General features: G+C 40.8%; 1 protein-coding gene across 1 annotated transcript; it reads right to left on the reverse strand.

Annotated features, from left to right (window-relative positions):
• Nucleotides 1–5,019: 5,019 nt before the first annotated feature.
• On the reverse strand, nucleotides 5,020–5,531 carry LOC119539508 (protein tyrosine phosphatase type IVA 1-like). The gene is made up of 2 exons (XM_037843159.1): nucleotides 5,435–5,531; nucleotides 5,020–5,342 (listed from the first exon to the last, which is right to left on the reverse strand). Exons 1-2 carry the CDS (start codon nucleotides 5,529–5,531, stop codon nucleotides 5,020–5,022), a joined length of 420 nt encoding a protein of 139 aa, XP_037699087.1.
• Between the last annotated feature and the right edge of the window lie 20,093 nt (nucleotides 5,532–25,624).

Consider the following 25,624-nt stretch of genomic DNA (forward strand, 5'->3'; position numbering starts at 1 on the left):
TGTCTTACCCATTCATGACAGCACTTACTAATCTGATAGTATAATATATTTGTCAAAAATATACTGACTGACATTAACAAAGCCTCTACAAATCCAAATTCTCCCACATACTGGGGTAAAAATGGCAAAGTAATTTAAAAGCCAAATTCTTTGAAATCCAGGTAATTAAGTTTACAAAATTGTCATTTATATTTCTTACCAAATTCAACTGACTCCTTAAATAGGATATATTTGAAGCATTAGCATATCTACATCTTCATTATATTATATTTATATGTCATCATTACAGGTACATTGCTCAGTTTATGCAAACTGTCTGGTTAGGCTACTTTTTAAGTGGAATTTTAAGAATGTAGTTATAAACTAGCTTATTTTATTGGTAAACTTGTATAAATTTAGGGAGAACATACTTAAGTAGAATAAAATTCTAGTTGTTTGATTCAAAACATCATGATAAAAACAGAAATAGGGCTAGATTTTGTCACTGCAATTTTTGCAGCTGTATTTGATTTTTTATTCCATGTACTGGAGGTTGAAAAAATCTCTTTGTTTTCATAATACCCCCAAATTATGGACAACCACTAGAGTATATTGTCTATCAAGGTCTGGAAAATATGCTACAATTGTTTAATTTGTCCCAAGCATAGAACCAGAAAAAATTTTCATAGCTCTCAAAGACATTTCCTTTTACTTACTGAAATTCAGCAATTAGATCTTATTCAATTACTCCTATCCCAAGGCTTTTTATATTTTAATAATGGTTTGTTTACTATGGTTACCATTGCAAAGGTATTATAGGAAACAATTTTTAATGTAATTTTATTAAAATATATTCACATACCACACAATCATCCAAAGTGTACAACTGATCACAGTTTCACCATATAGTTGTACATTCAACACCACAATCAATTTTGGAAAATTTTCATCACTCCAAAAAATAAAAATGAAAAAAGAATAAAAATAAAAGTAAAAGAGAACACTCAAAGTATCTCATAACCCTCCTCCCCCCTCATTTACTTTTTTTAAATTGAAATATATTCACATACCATAGAATCATCCAAAGCGCAAAACAATTGTTCACAGTACCATCATATAGTTGTGCATGCATCACCACAGTCAATTTTTGAACATTTTCTTTACTCCAAAAAATAAAAATAAGAATAAAAATAAAAGTAAAAAGAACACTCAAAACATCCCATATTCCCCTCCTTCATATTATTCATTTACTTTACGTCCCCATTTTTTTCTACTCATTTGTACACTGGGTAAAGGGAGTGTGAGCCATAAGATTTTCACAATCACACAGTTACACCATTTAAGCTATATAGCTATATGACCGCCTTCAAGAATCAAGAATACTGGATTGCAATTTAACAATTTTAGGTATTTACTTCTAACTATTCTAATAAACTAAAAACTAAAAAGGCATATCTATATAACAATAAGAATTACCTCCAGAATGACCTCTTGACTCCATTGAAACTTCTCAGCCATTGAAACTTTATTTTATTTCAATTCTCCTCCCCCTTTTGGTTCAAAAGTCTTTCTCAATCGTAGGATGCAGGGTCCAGGCTCATCCCTGGGAGTCATGCTCCACATTGCCAGGGAGGTTTATATCCCTGGGAGAAAGGTTCCATGTAGGGGAGAGGGTGGTGAGTTTACCTGCAGAGTTGGCTTAGAGAAAGAGGCCACATCTCAGCAACAAAAAGCCCCTTTGGGAATGACCCTTAGACACAATTATGAGTAGGATTAGCCTTTCCTTTGCAGTATCAAGCTTTGTAAGGGCAAGCCCCAAGATCAAGGGCTCAGCCCACTAAGCTGGTGGTCCCCAAGGCTTGTGAGAATATCAGGAATTCCCCAGCTGGGGAAGTTTAATATTTTCACATTTTCCACAGTCCCTCAAGGAGGCTTTGTAAATATTTCTCATTCTCTGCCCAAACTACTCTGGGTTGTATTAGGGCTTCATGCTAACCTGTACAAACAACAAGTTCTCACTCCCTAGTCAAGGTTCCATGTAATTATTGCATTTGAGTAAACTGACCATACAAGTTAAATTATATAGTGTGCTACAGAAAATATAGATTTTGTACCATATAACCGTCTTTTCCTTTGGTCTTGCACAGAAGACACAGTTTTAAAATATGGTTCATAACATCCTGCACCCTTTAATTGGATCTACCCCAATCTCAACCAAGTCCATTTCATTCATATCTCCAATCAAAGTCTGATCTCCTTTTCAGCCTCTTTAGCAGTTGATTCAGGGGGCAATACTGACACTAACAGCAGCTGAACTCTGTCTCCAAGTCCCGGGTGCCACAGAAACTCCCAAAGCTCACAAACAGCTCAGAATCTCAAAAATTTAGAAATAAATGTTACAACTCATGAATTAATGTGACTACTGCAGGAACTTACAATCTAGGAACTTCTACATGAGCCTTCCAATTATATCCTGTGTTCTCAGATTCAATTCTCAGGGTTTACATATTGTTACTAGTCTATATTAGTGAGGCATTATACTTGTCCTTTCATTTCTGGTTTATTTCACTCAATCTACTGTCCTCATGGTCCATTCATTTCATTGCATATCTCATAACTTCATTCTTTCTTGCTGCTCCCTCATGCAAAAACATTCTTATATTTGTACATTTAATCACACATGTTGACTGCTCTAAGTTTCACTAATTTATACCTTCCCAGTCTTTATTTTCTATCTTTCCTTCTGGTGTCATACAGACCCCTAGCCTTCCTCTTTCAACCATATTCACAGTCATCTTTTTTCAGTATACTTACAATATTGTGATACCATCACACTTTATTGTGCTGTCCATTTCTAGAGATACATAATCAATACTCTAGAGCATTCTACACTCCTTCAATATCAAGTGTCCAATCTCTACCCTATTTCCTGATATCTTCATTTCCACACTCTTCTCCAAACCTCTCTCTCCTCTCTTTTCTTATCTGTCTGTAGCACTCCCTTTAGTATTTCTTGTAGAGGAGGTCTCCTATTTACAAACTCTCTCAGCATCAGAACTCTCAGGAAATATATTAAACTCTCTCTCATTTTTGAAGGATAGTGTTGTCAGATATAGGATTCTTGGTTGGCAGTTTTTCTCTATCAGTATCTTGAATATGTCATACCACTGCCTTCTAACCTCCATGGTTTCTGCTGAGAGATTCACACTTAGGCCTATCAAGCTTCCCTTGTATGTGATGGATTGCTTTTCTCTTGCTGCTTTCAGAATTCTCTCTTTGTCTTTCACATTTGAAAATCTGATTATTAAGTGTCTTGGAGTAGGCCTATTTGGATCAATTCTGTTTGGGGTATGCTGTGCCTCTTGGACCTGTAATTTTATGTCTTTCATAAAATTTGGGAAATGTTCATTGATTATTTCCTCTATTAATCCTTCCACTGCTTTTCCCTTCTCTTCTCCTTGTGGGACACCTATAGCATGTATATTCATGTGCTTCATGTAGTCTTTCAGTTCCCTGAGACCCTGCTCATATTTTTCCATTGTTTTCCCTATCTGTTCTTTTGTGTGCAGGATTTCAAATGTCCTGTCCTCCATCTCATTGAGTCTTTCTTCTGCCTAAGTCTGCTGCTATGTCTCTATTGTGTTTTTCATCTCTATTGTGCCTTTCATTCCCATAAGTTCTTCCATTTCTTTTTTCAAACTTACAAATTCTTCCTTATGATCACCCAGTGACTTTCTTTTCTTTCTTTTCTTTTCTTTTCTTTTTTTTTTTTTTTTTTTTGCAGTTCATTATTTATTTAGATATTTAAGCATTTACACTAGGTTTTTACAAGCTGGTGAACGCTGACAAATTATTTCTCCCACAGAACTATATCCACACAGACAGTATAAATATATGGTTGAACTAACATTAATACACATCACCATTTTATCAATTACATAATAAAACAAATTATCAAGTATCCAAATATTAAGCTAAGAGCTGAAAAAGCATATAAAGTATTAGATGTCTGATGAATCATTAGCAGAAAACTGCTTTCCTTTTTTGCAAGAGATGTTGGGAAGATAAGGAAAAAAATCACACTCTGAACAAGAATAATGATTGGTAAGCAAATTCCAATAGATACAGGAAAAAAATTACAAGAATCTCAAAAATTTTGATTAAGAATTATTGTAGCTACCCTAACAAAGCATCTCTACCTTTTAAAAAATATTTACTAAATTAAAGAGCATATTCTACATGTTCTGCACAAGAGGAAAGCAACATTTTACTGAATAGCTCCCCTCCCATTCATTTGTCAGGCCCTCCTGGTTTAGTTGCACCCCAAAGTGCAAACATTAAATTAACTGTAAGGGTTTTTTGTCTGGAGACATTAAAGACATGTGCTTCAGTACAATGTATATTTTCAAAATAGAGGTTTTCTCTAACATCACAAGATGAGATTTATAGATAAGACATTAAAATCCAACAAAATTCCATGGCTGAGCAAACCTGATGTCCACTGTTATGAATGTGGGAGATGTAAACAAAGTGAACAGGCAAATAACTACACAAGCCCTAGTTTCAATGTTTGAAATGACTGAAGGAATAAACAACATAAAGTCTAGAATGTTCATAGTTCCTGGGACTTAAAGTTCTATATGAAACTAAAAATATAATACAAGTATTGTTCTGGGTATTTTGGCACCTAATCTCTTTAAATTTTTGTATTGATAAGATTCTGGCATAGAAAAAGATTTAAAGAAGACTTATAACTCAATACTGCGTGATTTCAGGAAAGGTCAATTGTTACAAATGATAAGCCCATTTTAAAAGTTAGCCAGCAAGAATCTTTTGTTTAATGTCCAAATAGGCTGACTGTAACCCAAACATAGAGGTTGCAATTCTGTCAAACTCATAGCATGGTAAAACTGCTATTCAATATTTCTATGGGAGCTTCATTAGACATATTCACCAACTTGTTGGCTAACATGTATGACAAATTAGACCCTTCCTTTCTCAAGTTCCACTTCCAAGGCAATAGCATCAAGCACTCCAGTTTTATTGAATGCAACAGGTGTTACTGTGACCACTGGAGTCTTTGAAGCACAGCCACATTTTAGGACAGTATTTCTCCAAATACAAAAGTTGCTTGCTGTTAAAAGCTCCATGCCACTTTTGTCTTATGAACTGTACTGCATCTTCATATTTCATTCCACCTTCAATCAATGCTAGGGCAACAAGCACTGGAGCTCTCCCAAGACCTGCAACACAATGAACACCAATGCAGCAACCAGGTTCTTCACGAAACTTAATTTTTACAAGACTTAACCAATCATCAACAATCTGGTTGGATAGTGATGCACCATCATCAAAAGGCCAATGAAGAACATGGATGCCTTCTTCTCCACAAGAGCAGTGTCAAAAGTTGCTTCGTATACTCTTACTATTGTGGTAACTCCATACATCTTAAGTTCCTCTATAGATTTGCTTAATGTTGCATTGGTTGGATTGTGCATAATAAGAAATCTCATGTTCTTGTATGTGACTTCCACAGGAGCTGGGTGGTTCATTTGAGCCATGTTAATTTAGTTAAAAAACACTCAAAAGGGTAATGAAAGAATTTAAAAAATTGAATACAGAAATGATGTAAAGAAACTGAAGTCTACTTCAATATACTTCACTTGAAAGTCCCAGTGCTTTGAGTATGAAGTTGGGTGTAACGGGAAATTAAATGAATCTCCTAACAAGAAGCAGCAATTCTTCAATCCAGTATTACTGAGGCAATATAAAGAATTGCACTGAGGTTTACCCCATCTAGGTCAGAACTCTTCTAAAATGCTCTGTGGATTTCAATTCAACACTTCCACGTCCAGGTTAACCACTCTTATGGGGGTTTCTTGGTGGAGAAGTAATGAGTTTCTACAGTTCCCTTGTTTGCATAGAGGTCATGCTGTGCCTGGCAGTAATCTCCACTGCCCTTCAGAAACTCCATAAGTGTGTGACCAAGAACGCCCCAGAACTGAGGAATATGTTTCCTCATTGAAGATTGTGGCCTAATCATACAGCCCATCCAAGGCAGTGGTGAAACAGGTGGTGGTGGGAGCAGCTGCAGGGCAGGGGGTGGTGGTGGGCATTGTGAGGCAGTGGTGGAGCAAGCCACCCAGTGTGTTTTTATATCCTTTCTCTCTTTTGTCCCATTCTCACTTACCTTGTTGATTCAATTTAAAAGATTCATTTGACAACTGTAATTAGTTTTTTCAACTCCTGAATCTCAGTTGTAATGTTATCTTCTTCCTTTGACTGGGCCATATCTTCCCATTTCCTGATGTGGCTCACAATTTTCTGCTGTCTTGGCATGTGGTTTTCTTGATTGGTTTATTCTGGAGGTTGCTTTCTCTCTTTTGCTTAAGGTTTTCTTCTTAGTTGACTTTGATCTCTATCTTTTCTATGTTTCTCTCCCTGGCCAGTTGTCAGACTGGCTCTGCCCCTCCAGTCTTCTCCCACAAATCAGGTTCCCACCATGGCCTGCCACAGGGATGGGAGGTAGGCACTGGGCCCCAGCAAGTTCACACTGTGTGGTGATACAAATTTGCTAACTTCCAGTGGTGCTCTATTTTCCACTGACTAGGAAGGCCTTGGTTGGATTTGGGTCCCTCCTTTAACAGCTGGGTCTTCCCTATTTCTTAACCAAAACAGGGCCGGGTTCCATACAGGTCATGTGTGTGCAGCAGATGCTGCTGTTCAGTAACTTAATCACCCTCAGGGTGTGCTCCCAGCACGGCCAGTGCCGCTTCCCTCAAGGGTGGGGGAAGGGCTTTCAGACCCAGGGCTGGAAACACATCTCTGGCCATGTTTTATCTGTCTCTTTAGCTGTCACTGATCTGGGCCTTGAAATGTCCTCCCCTGTCCACCGGGCCTTCTAACAGTGAGGGAATTTTTCACTGCTGTGGGATTTTAAAATCTGTGTCCCTGGTAAGTGGGGTCCCATCTGCTAATTCTGTGCCTTTCCCACACAGAGATGGAGTGGGGGCTGGGTAGAGGACCAGCTGGTCTGAGACAGAAAATTCCTACCTGACACTTCCTCTCTTTCTTCAATTTGGCATTTGCAGAGTCTTACTCCAGTCTATGCCCTCCTCCAGAGTTTTAAACAATTCAGAATTGTCCTTTTTGTTGTTGGATCCCTGGAGAGAAGTTTTCACGAGCCATTTATGTCACCATGTTGATGAGATCACCTACAAAAAGTAGTTTTAAATGGGGAATTCTTTCAGAATAAACATGGCCTATTCCACAGAATTTCTTCTGTGCCTACCATTTCTAATCTCCAGGCCAAGTAGAAAGAATTCTAAACCAAGCCTACACCTTCCCCATAGCTGCCTTAGCTGGTTAGGGCCTGGGGGCAGTGATAAGTGAGACAGAAACAATGAGGCCTTGTTTTAAAAGTTTTAAATTAGGGTAGTGGGATTTAAGACCCCTAAGGAGGACTTAGTATTGATGAGAGTTCTTATGCCCTTCTTTTAACTGTTTCCAATTATTAGATCTATTTTGCCTAAAGCAGTGTCTTTGCATTCAGGAAATTTCAAAGGGCAGTTTCTGTCTTACATTCAGTTTTGTTTACAGTAATTACAAAAATTAAGGCTTTGAACCCTGGTGCCTAGAGTTCCCTCTCTCCCCAGGACTCCAGAAGCAGTAATTTATATATATGAGCACTTATTTTTTTATATAATTTATATTAAGTAGTAATTTATATATATGCATTTATATGTTTATATAATTTATATATATATCACTTATTTTTCTTTAAGCAATTCAAATAGAACTCTTTAAAGAATTTTTACTTGCCAATTTGGTATTACTATGCACAAGTAGGAAAATATACATTGCACAAAGAGACACAAATGGAAAGAAACACAAAAAACCAAAAACATAGAGGTGTAAACAAACTAATTTGAACCTTCTTCATCTTTTTTGATATCCTTGAATATTATAAATCCCCTCTGGCCTCCCTGTTTGTCTGTTCCTATTGGCACTTGCTGGAGGGGTAGAAATTTTACCAAGTGTCTCTGATACTGGTTTTAGAGAGAGCCCTGTCCAAATAGAGTACCGTGCCTGGTGTTGGATGGGGAGACCATTTCCACCTCAGGTCTTTTACCTCTGATAAAGAGGGATACTGGGGGAAGGTAGGGGTGCTTCCTCCTCCCTGACTATTGGCCCCTCAGTTACATGTGCTGGTGGAGCAAATGAAGGAGTTAATTAAGACCCTGGTAGATCCTCTGGATTTGAATCAGGGAGGATATTTTTCTTTTCTGTAAACCAACCTTTACAGCTAAAATTTTACATTTTATCATCAACATTGATTGCTGGGAGAAACAAAAAAAGGATTGAACATATTTCATCTCATCCCATTTCTGCTCTTTTGCAGAGCAACTATAACTGTTACATTCTTTTCCATAGAGTTATGCTTGGGCCATTTATCTCCTGATTCTAAATCATATTGAAGCCAAATTATGTAACCAAAATAAACTTATTTTTCTGATAGGATCAAAACTAAAATCTTTCCAATTTTTCAAAATGTAGCCCAAAGGTTCCCATTTAAAAGAATTTTTGTAATCAGTACCCAATTAGGAACACTTGAATAATAGACATGCAATAAAACAATGTTCTGGTTTGCTAAAGCTGCTGTTATGCAAAATACCAGAAATGGATTGGCTTTTATAAAGGGGATTTATTAGGTTACAAATTTACAGTTCTAAGGCCATAAAAGTGTCTTCAGTGAAGACAGGCGGATGGTGTCTGGAACACCTCTGTCACCTGGGAAGGCACATTGTTGGTGTCTGCTGGTCCTTTGCTCCTGGGTTCTGGTTTCAAAATGGCTTTCTCCAAAATGTATCTGGACTTCTTTCTCTGTTAGCTTCTCTTTCTCAGCTTCTGAGCATCCTTGCTTGTTCTCCCAGGGCATTTCTCTCTAAGCATCTGGTAGTACTCTCTTAGCTTCTCTGGGGGCAAACTCTGGGCTTCATCTCTTAGCTTAGTATCTCCAAACATCTTGATTTCTGCATCTGCAAGTGTCTGGGTCTGTGTCAGCCCCTGAGCTCTGTTAAGGACTTTAGTAAACTAATCAAGACCCAACTTGAATGGGTGGGGCCATGTGTCCATGGAAACAACTTAATCAAAAGGTCTCACCCACAATTGAGTGGGTCACATCTCCACAGAAACAACCTAATCAAAATATCCCACCTATAATAAGCCAGCACCCGCAAGATTGGATTAAAAGAACATGGCTTTTGAGGTGGGGCAAGATGGTGGATTGGTGAGGTGTATGTTTTAGTTACTCCTCCAGGGAAGTAGGTAGAAAGCCAGGAACTGCATGGACTGGACACCACAGAGCAACCTGACTTCGGGCATACTTCATACAATGCTCATGAAAATGTGGAACTGCTGAGATCAGCAAAATATGGAAGTTTTTGTGGCCAGGGGACCTGCACCCCTTCCTGCCAGGCTCAGTCCCATGGAAGGAGGGGCTGTCAGCTCCAGGAAGGAGAAGGGAGAACTGCAGTGGCAGCTCTTATTGGAAACTCATTCTACTGATCTAAACTCCAACCATAGATAGACTGAGACCAGACACCAGAGAATCTGAGAGCAGCCAGCCCAGCAGAGAGGAGACAGGCATAGCAAAAAAAAAAAAACAAAACAAAACAGCAAGACAAACTCAAAAATAAAAGCGGATGCTTTTTGGAGTTCTGGTGAACATAGAAAGGGGAAGAGCAGAGCTCAGGCCCGGCAGGCTCATTTGCAAAACCCAAACAAAAACTGATCTCTCTGTCCCCTGGATCTTTCCTTAATAGCCCTAATTGCTTTGTCTCTTAGCATTTCAATAATGCATTAGATCTGCTGGGAGGGCCCTTTTTTTTTTCCGTTTTTCTTTTCTTTCTTTTTTTTCTTTTTAATCTTTTTTTTTCATTTTCTAAAACAATTACTCTAAGAAGCCCAATACAGAAAGCCTCAAAGACTTGCAATTTGGACAGGTCAAGACAAGAGCAGAACTGAGAGCTCTGAGACAAAAGGCAATAATCCAGTGGCTGAGAAAATTCACTAAACACCACAACTTCCCAAGAAAAGGGGGGTATCCTCTCACAGCCATCATCCTGGTGGACAGGAAACACTTGTCACCGGCCCCATAGCCCAGAGCTGCCCGAGGCAACCCAGTGTGATGGAAGTGCTTCAAATAACATGCATATACCACAAAATGGGGCATGGACATTAGCCTTCCCTGCAACCTCAGCTGGTTGTCCCAGAGTTGGGAAGGTGGAGCAGTGGGAATTAACAAGCCCGATTCAGACATCATTTCAGCAGACTGGGAGCCTCCCTACACAGACCGGCAGCCCAGAACCATCCAGAACCATAGCACAGTCATCCCTCAACAGAGGACCAGGGGGTGCAAGGCCTGGAAGAGGGACCCATTCACAAGTCTCAGGGACCACACGCCAATACCAAGGACTTGTGGGTCAGTGGCAGAGACAAACTGTGGCAGGACTGAACTGAAGGATTAGACTATTGCAGCAGCTTTAAAACTCCAGGAACCTCAGGGAGATTTGGTTGTTAGAGCTGCCCCCCTCCCTGACCGCCCAGACACATGCCCCTTATACAGGGTGGGCAACACCAACTACACACGCAAGCTTGGTACACCAACTGGACCCCACAAGACTTACTCCCCCACTCACCACAGAGGCAAAGCGGGGGAGAACTGCCTTGAGGGGAACAGGTGGCTCACGGATGCCACCTGCTGGTTAGTCACAGAAAGTGTACTCCACGGAGCTGTAGACCTGACAAATTAGAGATAAGGATTTCAATTGGCCTACAAATCCTAAAAGAACCCTACCAAGTTAAGCAAATGCCAAGAGGCCAAAAACAACAGAAAATTTTAAAGCATATGAAAAAAACAGAAGACATGGATAATCCAAGCCCAAGCACCCAAATCAAAAGATCAGAAGAAATACAGTACTTAGAGCAACTAATTAAAGAACTAAAGATGAACGATGAGACCATGGCACGGGATATAAAGGACATCAAGGAGAGCATGGAACAGGATATAAAGGACATCAAGAAAACCCTAGAAGAGCATAAAGAAGACATTGCAAGACTAAATAAAAAAAATAGATGATCTTATGGAAATTAAAGAAACTGTTGACCAAATTAAAAAGATTCTGGATACTCATAGTACAAGACTAGAGGAAGTTGAACAATGAATCAGTGACCTGGAAGATGACAGAATGGAAAATGAAAGCACAAAAGAAAGAATGGGGAAAAAACCAAAAAAATTGAAATGGACCTCAGGGATTTGATAGATAATATAAAACATCCAAATATAAGACTCATTGGTGTTCCAGAAGAAGAAGAAAAGGGTAAAGGTCTAGGAAGAGTATTCAAAGAAATTGTTGGGGAAAACTTCCCAAATCTTCTAAACACCATAAATACAAAAATCATAAATGCCCAGCGAACTCCAAATAGAATAAATCCAAATAAACCCACTCCGACACATATTCTGATCACACTGTCAAATACAGAAGAGAAGGAGCAAGTTCTGAAAGCAGCAAGAGGAAAGCAATTCATCACATACAAAGGAAACAGCATAAGACTAAGTAGTGACTACTCAGCGGCCACCATGGAGGCGAGAAGGCAGTGGCATGACATATTTAAAATTCTCAGTGAGAAAAATTTCCAACCAAGAATACTTTATCCAGCAAAGCTCTCCTTCAAATTTGAGGGAGAGCTTAAATTTTTCACAGACAAACAAATGCTGAGAGAATTTGCTAACAAGAGGTCTGCCCTACCGGAGATACTAAAGGGAGCCCTACAGACAGAGAAACAAAGAAAGGAGAGAGAGACATGGAGAAATGTTCAGTACTAAAGAGATTCGGTATGGGTACATTAAAGGATGTTAATAGAGAGAGGGAAAAATATATACAACAAACATAAACCAAAGTATAAGATGGCTGATTCAAGAAATGCCTTCATGGTGATAATGTTGAATGTAAATGGAATAAACTCACCAATTAAAAGGTATAGATTTGCAGAATGGGAAAAAAAAATGAACCATCAATATGCTGCATACAAGAGACTCATCTTAGACACAGGGACACAAAGAAATTGAAAGTGAAAGGATGGAAAAAAATATTTCATGCCAGCTACAGCCAAAAGAAAGCAGGTGTAGCAATATTAATCTCAGATAAAATAGATTTTAAATGCAGGGATGTTTTGAGAGACAAAGAAGGTCACTACATACAAATAAAAGTGGCAATTCAACAAGAAGAAATAACAATCATAAATGTCTATGCACCCAATCAAGGTGCCAGAAAATACATGAGAGAAACACTGGCAAAACTAAAGGAAGCAATTGATGTTTCCACAATAATTGTGGGAGACTTCAACACATCACTCTCTCCTATAGATAGATCAACCAGACAGAAGACCAATAAGGAAATTGAAAACCTAAACAATCTGATAAATGAATTGGATTTAACACACATATATAAAACATGACATCCCAAATCACCAGGATACACATACTTCTGTAGTGCTCACGGAACTTTCTCCAGAATAGATCATATGCTGGGACATAAAACAAGCCTCAATAAATTTAAAAACATTGAAATTATTCAAAGCACATTCTCTGACCACAATGGAATACAATTAGAAGTCAATAACCATCAGAGACTTAGAAAATTCACAAATACCTGGAGGTTAAACAACACACTCCTAAACAATCAGTGGGTTAAAGAAGAAATAGCAAGAGAAATTGCTAAGTATGTAGAGATGAATGAAAATGAGAACACAACATACCAAAACCTATCGGATGCAGCAAAAGCGGTACTGAGGGGGAAATTTATAGCACTAAATGCATATATTAAAAAGGAAGAAAGAGCCAAAATCAAAGAACTAATGGATCAACTGAAAAAGCTAGAAAATGAACAGCAAACCAATCCTAAACCAAGTAGAAGAAAAGAAATAACAAGGATTAAAGCCTAAATAAATGACATAGAGAACAAAAAAAAACAATAGAGAGGATAAATAACACCAAAAGTTGGTTCTTTGAGAAGATCAACAAGATTGACAAGCCCCTAGCTAGACTGACAAAATAAAAAAGAGAGAAGACCCATATAAACAAAATAATGAATGAGAAAGGTGACATTACTGTAGATCACGAGGAAATTAAAAAAATTATAAGAGGGTACTATGAACAATGGTATGGCAACAAACTGGATAATGTAGAGGAAATGGACAATTTCCTGGAAACATATGAACAACCTAGACTGCCCAGAGAAGAAACAGAAAACCTCAACCAACCAATCACAATCAAAGAGATCCAATCAGTCATCAAAAATCTTCCCACAAATAAATGCCCAGGGCCAGATGGCTTCACAGGAGAATTCTACCAAACTTTCCAGAAAGAACTGACACCAATCTTACTTAAACTCTTTCAAAACATTGAAGAAAATGGAACACTACCTAACTCACTTTATGAAGCTAACATCAATCTAATAGCAAAACCAGGCAAAGATGCTACAAAAAAGGAAAACTACTGGCCAATCTCCCTAACGAATATAGATGCAAAAATCCTCAACAAAATACTTGCAAATCGAATCCAAAGACACATTAAAAAAATCATACAGCATGACCAAGTGGGGTTCATTCCAGGCATGCAAGGATGGTTCAACATAAGAAAATCAATCAATGTATTACAACACATTAACAAATCAAAAGGGAAAAATCAAATGATCATCTCAATAGATGCTGAAAAAGCATTTGACAAAATCCAACATCCCTTTTTGATAAAAACACTTCAAAAGGTAGGAATTGAAGGAAACTTCCTCAATATGATAAAGAGCATATATGAAAAACCCACAGCCAGTATAGTACTCAATGGTGAGAGACTCAAAGCCTTCCCTCTAAGATCAGGAACAAGACAAGGATGCCCGCTATCACCACTGTTATTCAACATTGTGCTAGAAGTTCCAGCCAGGGCAATCTGGCAAGACAAAGAAATAAAAGGCATCCAAATTGGAAAGGAAGAAGTAAAACTGTCATTGTTTAGAGATGATATGATCTTATATCTGGAAAACCCCGAGAAATTGATGATACAGCTACTGGAGCTAATAAACAAATTTAACAAAGTAGCAGGATACAAGATTAATGCACACAAGTCAGTAATGTTTCTATATGCTAGAAATGAACAAACTGAAGAGACACTCAAGAAAAAGATACCATTTTCAATAGCAACTAAAAATATCAAGTACCTAGGAATAAACTTAACCAAAGATGTAAAAGACTTATACAAAGAAAACTACATAACTCTATTAAAAGAAATAGAAGGAGACCTTAAAAGATGGAAAAATATTCCATGTTCATGGATAGGAAGGCCAAATGTCATTAAGATGTCAATTCTACCCAAACTCATCTACAGATTCAATGCAATCCCAAACAAAATTCCATCAACCTACTTTGCAGACTTGGAAAAGCTAGTTATCAAATTTATTTGGAAAGGGAAGATGCCTCAAATTGCTAAAGGCACTCTAAAAAAGAAAAACGAAGTGGGAGGACTTACACTCCCTGACTTTGAAGCTTATTATAAAGCCACAATAGTGAAAACAGCATGGTACTGGCACAAAGATAGACATACAGATCAATGGACTCGAACTGAGAATTCGGAGATAGACCCCCAGATCTATGGCCGACTGATCTTTGATAAGGCCCCCAAAGTCACGGAACTGGGTCATAAAGGTCTTTTCAGCAAATGGGCCTGGGAGAGTTGGATATCCATATCCAAAAGAATGAAAGAGGACCCCTACCTCACACCCTACACAGAAATTAACTCAAAATGGATGAAAGATCTCAATATAAAAGAAAGTACCATAAAACTCCTAGAAGATAATGTAGGAAAACATCTTCAAGACCTTGTATTAGGTGGCCACTTCCTAGACTTTACACCCAAAGCACAAGCAACAAAAGAAAAAATAGAAAAATGGGAACTCCTCAAGCTTAGAAGTTTCTGCACCTCCAAGGAATTTCTCAAAAAGGTAAAGAGGCAGCCAACTCAATGGGAAAAAAATTTTGGAAACCATGTATCTGACAAAAGACTGATATCTTGTATATATAAAGAAATCCTACAACTCAATGACAGTAGTACAGACAGCCCAATTATAAAATGGGCAAAAGATATGAAAAGACAGTTCTCTGAAGAGGAAATACAAATGGCCAAGAAACACATGAAAAAATGTTCAGCTTCACTAGCTATTAGAGAGATGCAAATTAAGACCACAATGAGATACCATCTAACACCGATTAGAATGGCTTCCATTAAACAAACAGGAAACTACAAATGCTGGAGGGGATGTGGAGAAATTGGAACTCTTATTCATTGTTGGTGGGACTGTATAATGGTTCATCCACTCTGGAAGTCAGTCTGGCAGTTCCTTAGAAAACTAGATATAGAGTTACCATTCGATCCAGTGATTGCACTTCTCGTTACATACCCGGAAGATTGGAAAGCAGTGACACGAACAGATATCTGCAAGCCAATGTTCATAGCAGCATTATTCACAATTGCCAAGAGATGGAAACAACCCAAATGTCCTTCAACAGATGAGTGGATAAATAAAATGTGGTATATACACATGATGGAATACTACGCGGCAGTAAGAAGGAACGACCTCGTGAAACATATGACAGCATGGATGAACCTTGAAGACATAATGCTGAGCGAAATAAGCCAGGCACAAAAAGAGAAATATTATATGCTACCACTAATGTGAACTTTGAAAAATGTAAAACAAATGGTTTATAATGTAGAATGTAGGGGAACTAGCAATAGAGAGCAATTAAGGAAGGGTGAACAATAATCCAAGAAGAACAGATGAGCTATTTAATGTTCTGGGGATTCCCAGGAATGACTATGGTCTGTTAATTTCTGATGGATATAGTAGGAGCAAGTTCACAGAAATGTTGCTATATTAGGTAACTTTCTTGGGGTAAAGTAGGAACATGTTGGAATTAAGCAGTTATCTTAGGTTAGTTGTCTTTTTCTTACTCTCTTGTTATGGTCTCTTGGATATGTTCTTTTATTGTATGTTTGTTTTCTTTTTAATTTTTTTTTCATATACTTGATTTAAAAAAGAAGGGAAAGTTAAAAAAAAAAAAAAGAAAAACAAGGAAAAAAAAGATGTAGTGCCCCCTTGAGGAGCCTGTGGAGAATGCAGGGGTATTCGCCTACCCCACCTCGATGGTTGCTAACATGACCACAGACATAGGGGACAGGTGGTTTGATGGGTTGAGCCCTCTACCATAGATTTTACCCTTGGGAAGACGGTTGCTGCAAAGGAGAGGCTAGGCCTCCCTATGGTTGTGCCTAAGAGCCTCCTCCCAAATGCCTCTTTGTTGCTCAGATGTGGCCCTCTCTCTCTGGCTAAGCCAACTTGAAAAGTGAAATCACTGCCCTCTCCCCTAAGTGGGATCAGACACCCAAGGGAGTGAATCTCCCTGGCAACATGGAATATGACTCCCAGGGAAGAATGTAGACCTGGCATCGTGGGACGGAGAACATCTTCTTGACCAAAAGGGGGAAATGAAAGGAAATGAAATAAGCTTCAGTGGCAGAGAGATTCCAAAAGGAGCCGAGAGGTCACTCTGGTGGGCACTCTTACGCACACTTTAGACAACACTTTTTAGGTTCTAATGAATTGGGGTAGCTGGTAGTAGATATCTGAAACTGTCAAACTACAACCCAGAATGCATAAATCTTGAAGATGATTGTATAAAAATACAGCTTATGAGGGGTGACAATGGGATTGGGAAAGGCATAAGGTGCACGCTCCGCTTTGTCTAGTTTATGGATGGATGAGTAGAATAATGGGGGAAGGAAACAAACAAATAGACAAATGCACCCAGTGTTCTTTTTTACTTTAATTGCTCTTTTTCACTTTAATTATTATTCTTGTTATTTTTGTGTGTGTGGTAAAGAAGGTGTCAGGGATTGATTTTGGCAATGAATGTACAACTATGTAATTGTACTGTGAACAATTGAATGTATGATCTGTTTTGTCTGACTGCATGGTATGTGAATATATCTCAATAAAATGAATATTTAAAAAAACATATACATGACATATACTTATTTTAACCATTTTAAGTAGACAATTATTTGATATAAAGTACTTTGACTGTACCATTTAACTTTCACTACCATCTATTTCCAGATTATTTTCAATCATCCTAGAACAGAACTCATACACATTTATCAATAGCTCTCCAAACTGGTCTCCTTCTGCACCTGGTAACTTTTATTCTACTTTCTCTTTCTATGAATTTCCTTATTCTAAGTATTTCAAATAGGAGAATTTCCCTCTGTGAGCTACCTTGATTATATCTCATGAAGTTTTGATATGATGTGTGTTCTATCTAGTTTGCTAATGCTGCTGGATGCAAAACACCAGAGATGGATTGGCTTTTATAAAAAGGGGGTTTATTTGGCTACACAGTTACAGTCTTAAGGCCATAAAGTGTCCAAGGTAACACATCAGTAATTGGGTACCTTCACTGGAGGATGGCCAATGGCGTCTGGAAAACCTCTGTTAGCTGGGAAGGCATGTGGCTGGCATCTGCTCCAAAGTTCTGGTTTCAAAATGGCCTTCTCCCAGGACATTCCTCTCTAGCAAGCTTGCTCCTCTTCAAAGCATCACTCACAGCTGCACGGAGTTCCTTCTCTTTGAGTCAGCTCATTTATATGGCTCCACTGATCAAGGACCACCCTGAATGGGTGGGGCCATGCCTCCATGGGAGTATTTCATCAGAGTCATCACCCACAGCTGGTGGGGCACATTCCAAGCAAATCTAATCAGTACCAAAACATCTGCCCCAGAAGACTACATCAAAGATAATGGCATTTGGGGGACACAATACATTCAAACTGGCACAATGTGTTTTAGTTCTTGTTCATCTCAAGACATTTCCTAATTTCCCTTGTGATTCCTTCTTTCAACCATTTGTTGTTTAATAGAGTTTTCTGGTTTTCATTTTAATCAGTTTCTTTGATTAAATTTATTCCTAAGTGTTTATCCTTTTTGATGCTATTGCAAATGGAATTATTTTCTTGATTTCCTTTTCAGATTGTTCATTACTGGTGTATAGGTACCCAACTGATTTCTTGTGTATTTAGACTGTACCCTGCAACTTTGCTGAATTCATTCATTAGTTCCAGTAGCTTTCTCCTGGATTCTTTGGGATTCTGTCTATATAGGATCATATCATCTACAAATAGGGATAATTTGATTTCTTCCTTTCCAATTTGGATGACTTTTATTTCCTTCTCGTGCTTGATTGCCCCAGCTAGAACTTCCAGTACTGTATTGAATAACAGTGGTGACAGAGGGCATTCTTGTCTTGTTCCTGATCTGATAGGGAAAGCTTTCAGTCTTTTACCCTTTAGTATGATATTTGCTGTGTGTTTGCCATAAATGCCCTTTATCAGATTGAAAAAGTTCCTTTCTATTCCTGGTTTTCTGAGTGTTTTTATCATGAAATGATGTTGGATTTTGTCAAATGTCTTTCCTGCATCAATTGAGATGATCAGGTGTTTTTCCCTTCATTCTATTAACATGGTATATTATGTCTATTGGTTTCTTTATGTTTAATAACCCTTGTATTCCTGGAATAAAACCCACTTGACCATATACACCTTTTAATATACTGTGGGATTTGGTTTGCCAGTATTTTCTTGAGGATTTTGCATCTATATTCATAAGGGACATTAGCCTGTAATTTTCTTTTCTTTTGCTGTCTTTATGTGCCTTTGATATGAGGGCAATGCTGGCATCAGACTGAGTTAGGAAATAAACCCTCCTCTTCTGTTTTTTAGAAGAGTGTGAGAAGGATTGGAGTGAGTTGTTTTTTTAGCCATTCCTTTTGTTGCTTTTCTGTTCCTTTTTTACATGAGCATCCTGGGTGAAACAGGACTCATGGCTTTATGGGCTAAACTGAGGGGTTGCCCCTGCCATACTAGCCTGGGTAGATATGGAAGCCCAGGGCTGGGGGACCTAGGACATGCTGCCTCTGCTCTCTTGGGGACAGGAGGCAATAAACGGGACTGAAAAATCCCCCCATGAATGCCAGGGACTTGGCTAGTTGGTTCCATGATGACATGTGTGTGGTTCCACTGCCCAGCACACACTTCCCTGGCTCGTGGCTTTCTGTATGTGCTCTGATTCTGTGAGTCCAGGCGTTTATCAGGAGCCAATTGGAACTGAAGATGGGGAACCAGAGATGAATATGAAAGTGCAAGCTTTACAGAGAAGAAGCTACAGGATATGAAAGAAGCATAAGGGCAGAAGCCAGGAGAAGATCCTTCGTTGGTGTCCCGACTTTACAATGGGGTACCTCTCCCGAATTTCACCTAAGCCTTGGAGCACCAAGGAGGAAGCCACGGTAATGCTGCAACTACTGGGTGTTGGTGTGTGGATATTCCAGCCCCACTGGAGGGATTTACCCGGCCATCCCCCCAGGGACCAAAGGTCTTATGGGTCAGTGTACATACAATTTGGTGGCAGTGAGCAAACCTTTATGGTACATTAGATTCAGGTCCCAGGCCACAATTATTCCAGGAGAATCAGAGGGGAGATACAGTGAATAGTGACGGGAGGTTTTGGACATTCCACACTGGTATGGGGACAGGAGGTTACTGCCACCGTGTGGTTGGACCCCATGGCTTTTTACCCCCCTGTGGCCCTGTTTCCCACCAGGGATTGCTTGTAGGACTTGACGTCCCAGCAGCTATTGGGGGGATGCTCTGCCCCACCCCAGGGAATTCTAGCCACACGGCTGTGCAAGTGACAGGCCGAGCATCCTCAGTGCTTCCAGCGTCCCACCTCCTTAATGGGGAAAAGGACATCACTGAATTTACAAAGGACCTTCTCTCTGTGGTGTCCTCCACTCCACTATCTCTGTCTATAATATCCAGGTGTGACCAGTGAAAAAGTCAAGGTGAGCATGGTGGCTGACTTTAGACTACTGGAGCCCGAATGCATAAGTGCCCCCTTTGGCACCCACAGGTCTGAGATATTGTGCTATGTGCATGTTGGCCTCATCTCAGTATCCACCTGGCACCTCTGTGTTGGGTGATGTGGAAAGCAGGCACTTTTCCCCTAGGGAGTGGAGAAGTGGGCCCTGCAGGAGGTAAAAACAGCTGTTCCAGCCATCCTACCTCTGTGACTTGGAGCCTGGATCTCTGCTCCAGCTGCAGGTTTCTGCTCCCCAGACCTGAGATGAATGTTTCCTCTGGCACAGGCAGGGAGATGGGAGTTTATTGCCCCCTGGGTTTTGAACCAGGAAGTTCTCAGACACAACCCAGCACTGCTCCGCCTTTGAAAGGCAGCTTCTGTCTTGCTACTGGGCCTTGATGGACGTGGAGAGCATTGCTGAGAGCTCGCAGGTCCTCCTGAGCCCAGAAAGCTCTATCATGTGAGGTCAGTTATATTAGGAAATTGGTGTTCTCCGACCAATCCCTTTGCATTAATTTTTGGACCAAATGGGCCACTCTCCAGGCCTCAGCTCACTAGGAAAACACAGAACAAGTGTGGCCTGGAAGGCTGTGGCTCACTCAGCTCCTCGGGAGGGTGAGACAGATCACAAAGGTCTGTACTTCAATCATCTTCATGTCCCTGCAGGTAGCACTGCAGGCCCTCTATAAAGGTGCGGAGGACTGAATAAAATTGAGCTCCCCCCACCATTGCCCCACATCCTATTAGCTCACCCACTCCTTAACCTACCAGCCCAAACCCCATGTTTATGTCACTTCTCAGGTGGGATGCTGCCCTTTGGGGACCTCTCTGTTTTCCTATTGTGTCTTCCACGCCCTCCTGCTTCCCTGCCAAGCCCTGGATCTTGACCCCTCTGAACCCTGGGGGTCTTTCTTCCCCATCCTTCCATCCCTATATTCTCACTACTGTTCCTGTAAAGGTTTTAGCCACCCCCTCCCCTCCCTTCTCCATGTATCCAGTCCGGGGTCTCTCAATCCATTCTCCACGTGTCAACCTGAAGGATTCTTCTAGAATTAGGTAACGTTAGGGGTCCCTCTGGGTTAAATGATGCCACTTGCAGCACATTGCCCTGGAAAAACCAAGGTTCTCTCCCCACCGGCAAGGCCTCAATCACCTGGACCAGGCGCACAGCCCACCCTGGGTAGCTATGTGCTCCTTACCCTCTAACCCTCACCCCGAATGGGAACAATTCCTCCACACGTCCCACATGCTCGCTCCCCTCTGGGCCTTATTTATTTATTTCCCCTTCCAGGTCTCAGTGCAGATGCTGCTGCATCCTGGAAGCACTTTCCCAGCACTAATTATAACATGTGGCAATTACCAGATTACTCGATCCTATTGTGGATTCCTTCATGCTTCTCTCACTGAGGCCAAGGAAGGAGCAGGGCTCATAGGAACTGTTGGTTGATAAATGCTTGCCAGGTTTTTCTGTAGTAATTTAAAATTCATCTTAATTGGGTTATTTACACACAAGGTTTAAAAAATTTGAATAATGAAAAGGGTATACACTGTTCTTTCTCTATCCTCTCCTCAATGTTTCAAAATAACTTTTGTAACACAACCACTGAACCAGTTTTAGAGTATTATTTGGAGATATTTCCTCTTTTCCCAGGTAGTTTTTTTCCCCTCACGCTCTCTCTGTGCCTTTGTATTCAATTAGCAACATGTTCTGAGATAATGCCATTTTTTACAGACAAAACTGCCTCATTCATTTGAACTGATATAAGTAATTCCTACAAAGGAATTATGTACATGTACCTAATTTGAATGAATAAATATCAGTAGTGCCTTCATCAGTGCAAATCAGAAGTCTTTTTGCCTCTATTAGAAATTATTTTTAATGAGCTTTATATAATTCTGTCTTCCTTTGAATGCATGTATTTTCCAGAATCCTTCTTGCAATGTGCTATAGACTCTCTGAGGATAAATTACTCCTCTCTGTAACATACTTTATTATTCAGCACTGTGCCTGGCACGCAGATGACATAAAGTGTGTTTGATTTGTATTGTGAAGTGTGTGAAATTTAACACTGGGGTCTTCAGTTTCCTATAATAAATGAAGTGGACACTGTTCACCCAGGTGTCTATTTTCTAAGGAATGGGCAGATATAGGCATCTTTCTTCAAAATTATAAAATAATTGAGGGCAGAAGGATCTAGTCCCACAGAGGTAAATGTCACAGCTTGCACCTTTGCCACAGGACCATCCAGACCAGCCTGGCCCCACAAGCCCTTGTAATATTTAAAATCCTTCCAAGCTCTCCAGCAGCCACTAATGGATAAACGGTGCCTATGTTCTTTGAGCATAAAAAACTGTAATGTTGAAGTTACTGAATAACCAAAACTAAATAACTGAATAACATCTTTTCCTAAGCTACAATCTCTACAAATGGGAAAAGTAGGAAGCTTTATATAAGAATAACATGTGTAGCAACTGGTGAAGACAAAACACAGTAGAAATATGGTAAAGGAGACTATGATTTCCTATAGGGCTGAAGGCAGTGAGGACACTGGACTATTCCCAGGCTGTGAAGTGAGTGCCATGTGGTCCAGGCTCCCAGCAGTCTCCCAAAGCAACACGGAAAATCAATTTACTATTGACACGTTGTTTGCTTGTGCTTTCCTAACATGAAGGATGCTATGGTCCACAGCAGAGTTTCTTAAAATTCTCATTTCTTCTTCCATAAACAAAAACTACTCCCCACAACTGCCCTCTCCGTGCACCTAAAACTCCCTAACTGCCTTCCCCGGTGGTAATTCACATTCCTCTTGTCCTTTTATCTCTCCCCAAATGCTTAAGATGCTGCATCATGGAAACCCAGAAGAATAGGCCCATCTAGGTCAAAGCCTCATCCCAGAGAGGGAGGAGAGGGTCCTTGGGGCCAGTGGAGAGAGGAAAGGCGGGAAGACAGCAGGTTAATAATTGCAGTCCTGGCACATGGAGAAGCTGTGAGTGTCATGGGAAAGGTTATTAGTCAGCACAGAATGCATTTGGGGTCTTTAAATATGACACAAATGGACAGGGAATCTGACTCTTCTCGCAATGTCCGTTCCCGGCTCAGCCCACTAACCCCACCTTCCTGAGACCCCGCCCTGCCCACGCCCCGTCAAGGTGTGCACAGAGTGACACACACCCCCAGGCCCAGAAGGTGTGATGTGTGCTCAGGGGAACACCTGACCCACTGGAATCAGCAGTAGAAATTGGTTATTTTGGGGGAAATTAACCCTTCCCCCAACCCCACCCAGCTTGGTTTGGATTGGGGGCCCCTCAAGCCCTCATCTCATGGCCTGGGCTATGGGGTTAAAGCCCCTCAGTGACTGACTGGTTCACAGAGGACATCTGCAGCCAGGTGGACAAAGGGGACATGTGCTCAGGCTTCTGGGAAGGATGCTCCATCTCTCCTGTGCACTGTGCTGTGGATATGAAGGAGCTGAAGCCTCCACACAGAACCTGCAAACAGAGCCAACCTGGAGGAAATGGGCATGATCTGGTCTCTGGATCAAGCCTGAGAGATGCCACATCTGCCACTGGTCTCTTCAGTTATATGCCCCTGCCCCAGTATGGTTTTGTTTGTTTGTTTGTTTGTTTTTGGTTTTTGGCTTGAATCGGTGTGTATTTGAATTTCCGTCACTTTTAAGACAAAATTTCATTCGTATTATATTACCAGGGCTCTCATCTTGCAAACAACTGTGATCTATGTTCTGGTCAGGAAAGATAACCTAGAAAAATGAGATTTCCTCTAGAGACTCAACTAGCTAGAGCTTGGAGAGTGCAGCAGTTAGAAGAAAGAACATGAAAAAATGAATCAAGTGGTGATGCAGGGCCCAGGTAGTAGACAAAATATAAAGGGGCCACCACTCAGTTATCAGAAGAAAGCAGTCCCCAGAAAGAGAAGAGCAGAGATTATGCACCAAGGATGGCTGGGCCGACAGTGTGAGGGGAACATGCAGCCCCGGGGCCCAGCGAGCCCACCAGGGCCCACGGCGGCCTCAGCAGCTGGCTCTGCTCCAGGCCCAGGGATGCTCACTGGGGACCCCACAGTAAACATTTGAGCTTGGGGGAACTCAGGTTTCCCTCCATCTAAGAGACCCAAACTAAAACTAATATTGTAAGCACACCCTGATTATGCCATGGGTTAGAATAAACAAGCAGAACCCTGGAAGAATTCCTTATCGAAACAACACATATTTGCTGATCTGCCTCTGTGGAAAAGGCACTTGCTCCTCTGGGAATGCAAGGGGTGAGACTTGGGCTCTGCCCTAAGGGGGCTGACAACACTGTGGGTCCAGTAGGGCAGTGTGTTTTGGGGTTATGTTTTGCTGTAACAACAACACAATAGCTGTGGCTGGAATGGGAGCTAAGCTTATTTCCCTCTCACATGAACAACCCCTGGAGGAAGTGGTCCCAGCCTCTTGGAAGGTCAGCTCCTTGAGGTCAGTGGCCCAGGATCCTTCCAGGTCCCCATTGCCCCTCCCTTCCATGGCCTCATCCAGATGGGTCTCGAGGCCCCCACCCTCACCTCTGCCCTCCAGGAAGTAGGAGGGAGGAAAGGTGAGGACACGTGCACAGCCTCACCTTTAGGGACACCAGGAATTATACCCACCACTTCTCTTCATATCCTTTTGTCCAGAACTTAGTCACATGGCCACATGTAACTGCAAGGAGGCTGGGACCACACCTTCATCCTGGGTTCTCAAGTCTATGGGGCTGTGGGAGCTCCCAGCACTGCTGGGGAAGGCATGTGGATTGGGATGTTCAACTGGGAGGACACTTTGACATTGTGCCAGTTTGGATCTATTATGTCCCCCAGAAAAGCCATGTTCTTTAATGCAATCTTGTGGGAGCAGCCTTATGAGTCTTTTGATTCGGGTGGAACTTTTTGATTCGATTATTTCCATGGAGGCGTGGACCTGTCCATTGAGGTGGGTCTTAATTAGATCATTGGAGTCCTTTAAGAGGCTCAGGAAGAGAGACAGGAACTGGAGCTGACAGAGATGTTTAGAGACACTTGGAGATGCAGAGAGAAGGAAGTTTGGAGATGCTAAGCTAAGAAATGAAGCTCAGAGTTTGCCTGCAAGTAGCTAAGAGAGGAACCCCCCTACCACCCCCCCACCCCACCCCCCCCAAGATGATTAGAGAGGAACAACCCTGGGAGAACAAGTAAGGATGCACAGGAGCTGAGAAAGAGAACCTAAGAGAGACAGAAGCCCAGAGACATTTTGGAGAAAGCCATTTTGAAACCAGAGCCTGGGAGCACAGGACCAGCAGATGCCAGCCAGGTGCCTTCCCAGCTGACAGAGGTGTTCTGGATGCCATTGGCCTTTTTTCAGTGAAACTACCTTCTTGTTGATACCTTAGTCTGGATACTTCTATGTCCTTAGAACTATAAATTTGTAACCTATTAAATCTCTTTTCTAAAAGTCAATCCATTTCTGGTCATTTTACATAACAGCAGCTTTAGCAACCCGAACAGACACTAAGTAATAAACTGAACCTCAGCCAACCCAATGACCCTGAGACTCCACCCCTATGTGTACATCCTAAAAAAATCTCCTGTTTATGTGCCCTAGGAACCATAGGCA

Source organism: Choloepus didactylus, chromosome 7 (genome assembly GCF_015220235.1).
Source record: "Choloepus didactylus isolate mChoDid1 chromosome 7, mChoDid1.pri, whole genome shotgun sequence".
NCBI classification, from domain to species: domain Eukaryota; kingdom Metazoa; phylum Chordata; class Mammalia; order Pilosa; family Megalonychidae; genus Choloepus; species Choloepus didactylus.

Bases quoted from the DNA above. Each gene is read 5' to 3' on its own strand.
- LOC119539508 (XM_037843159.1), bottom strand. From the start codon at position 5,531: ATGAACCACCCAGCTCCTGTGGAAGTCACATACAAGAACATGAGATTT. The intron at 5,343-5,434 runs AACTTAAGATGT...TCCATGTTCTTC, and splicing joins ATTAAGCAAATCTATAGAGG to ATTGGCCTTTTGATGATGGT.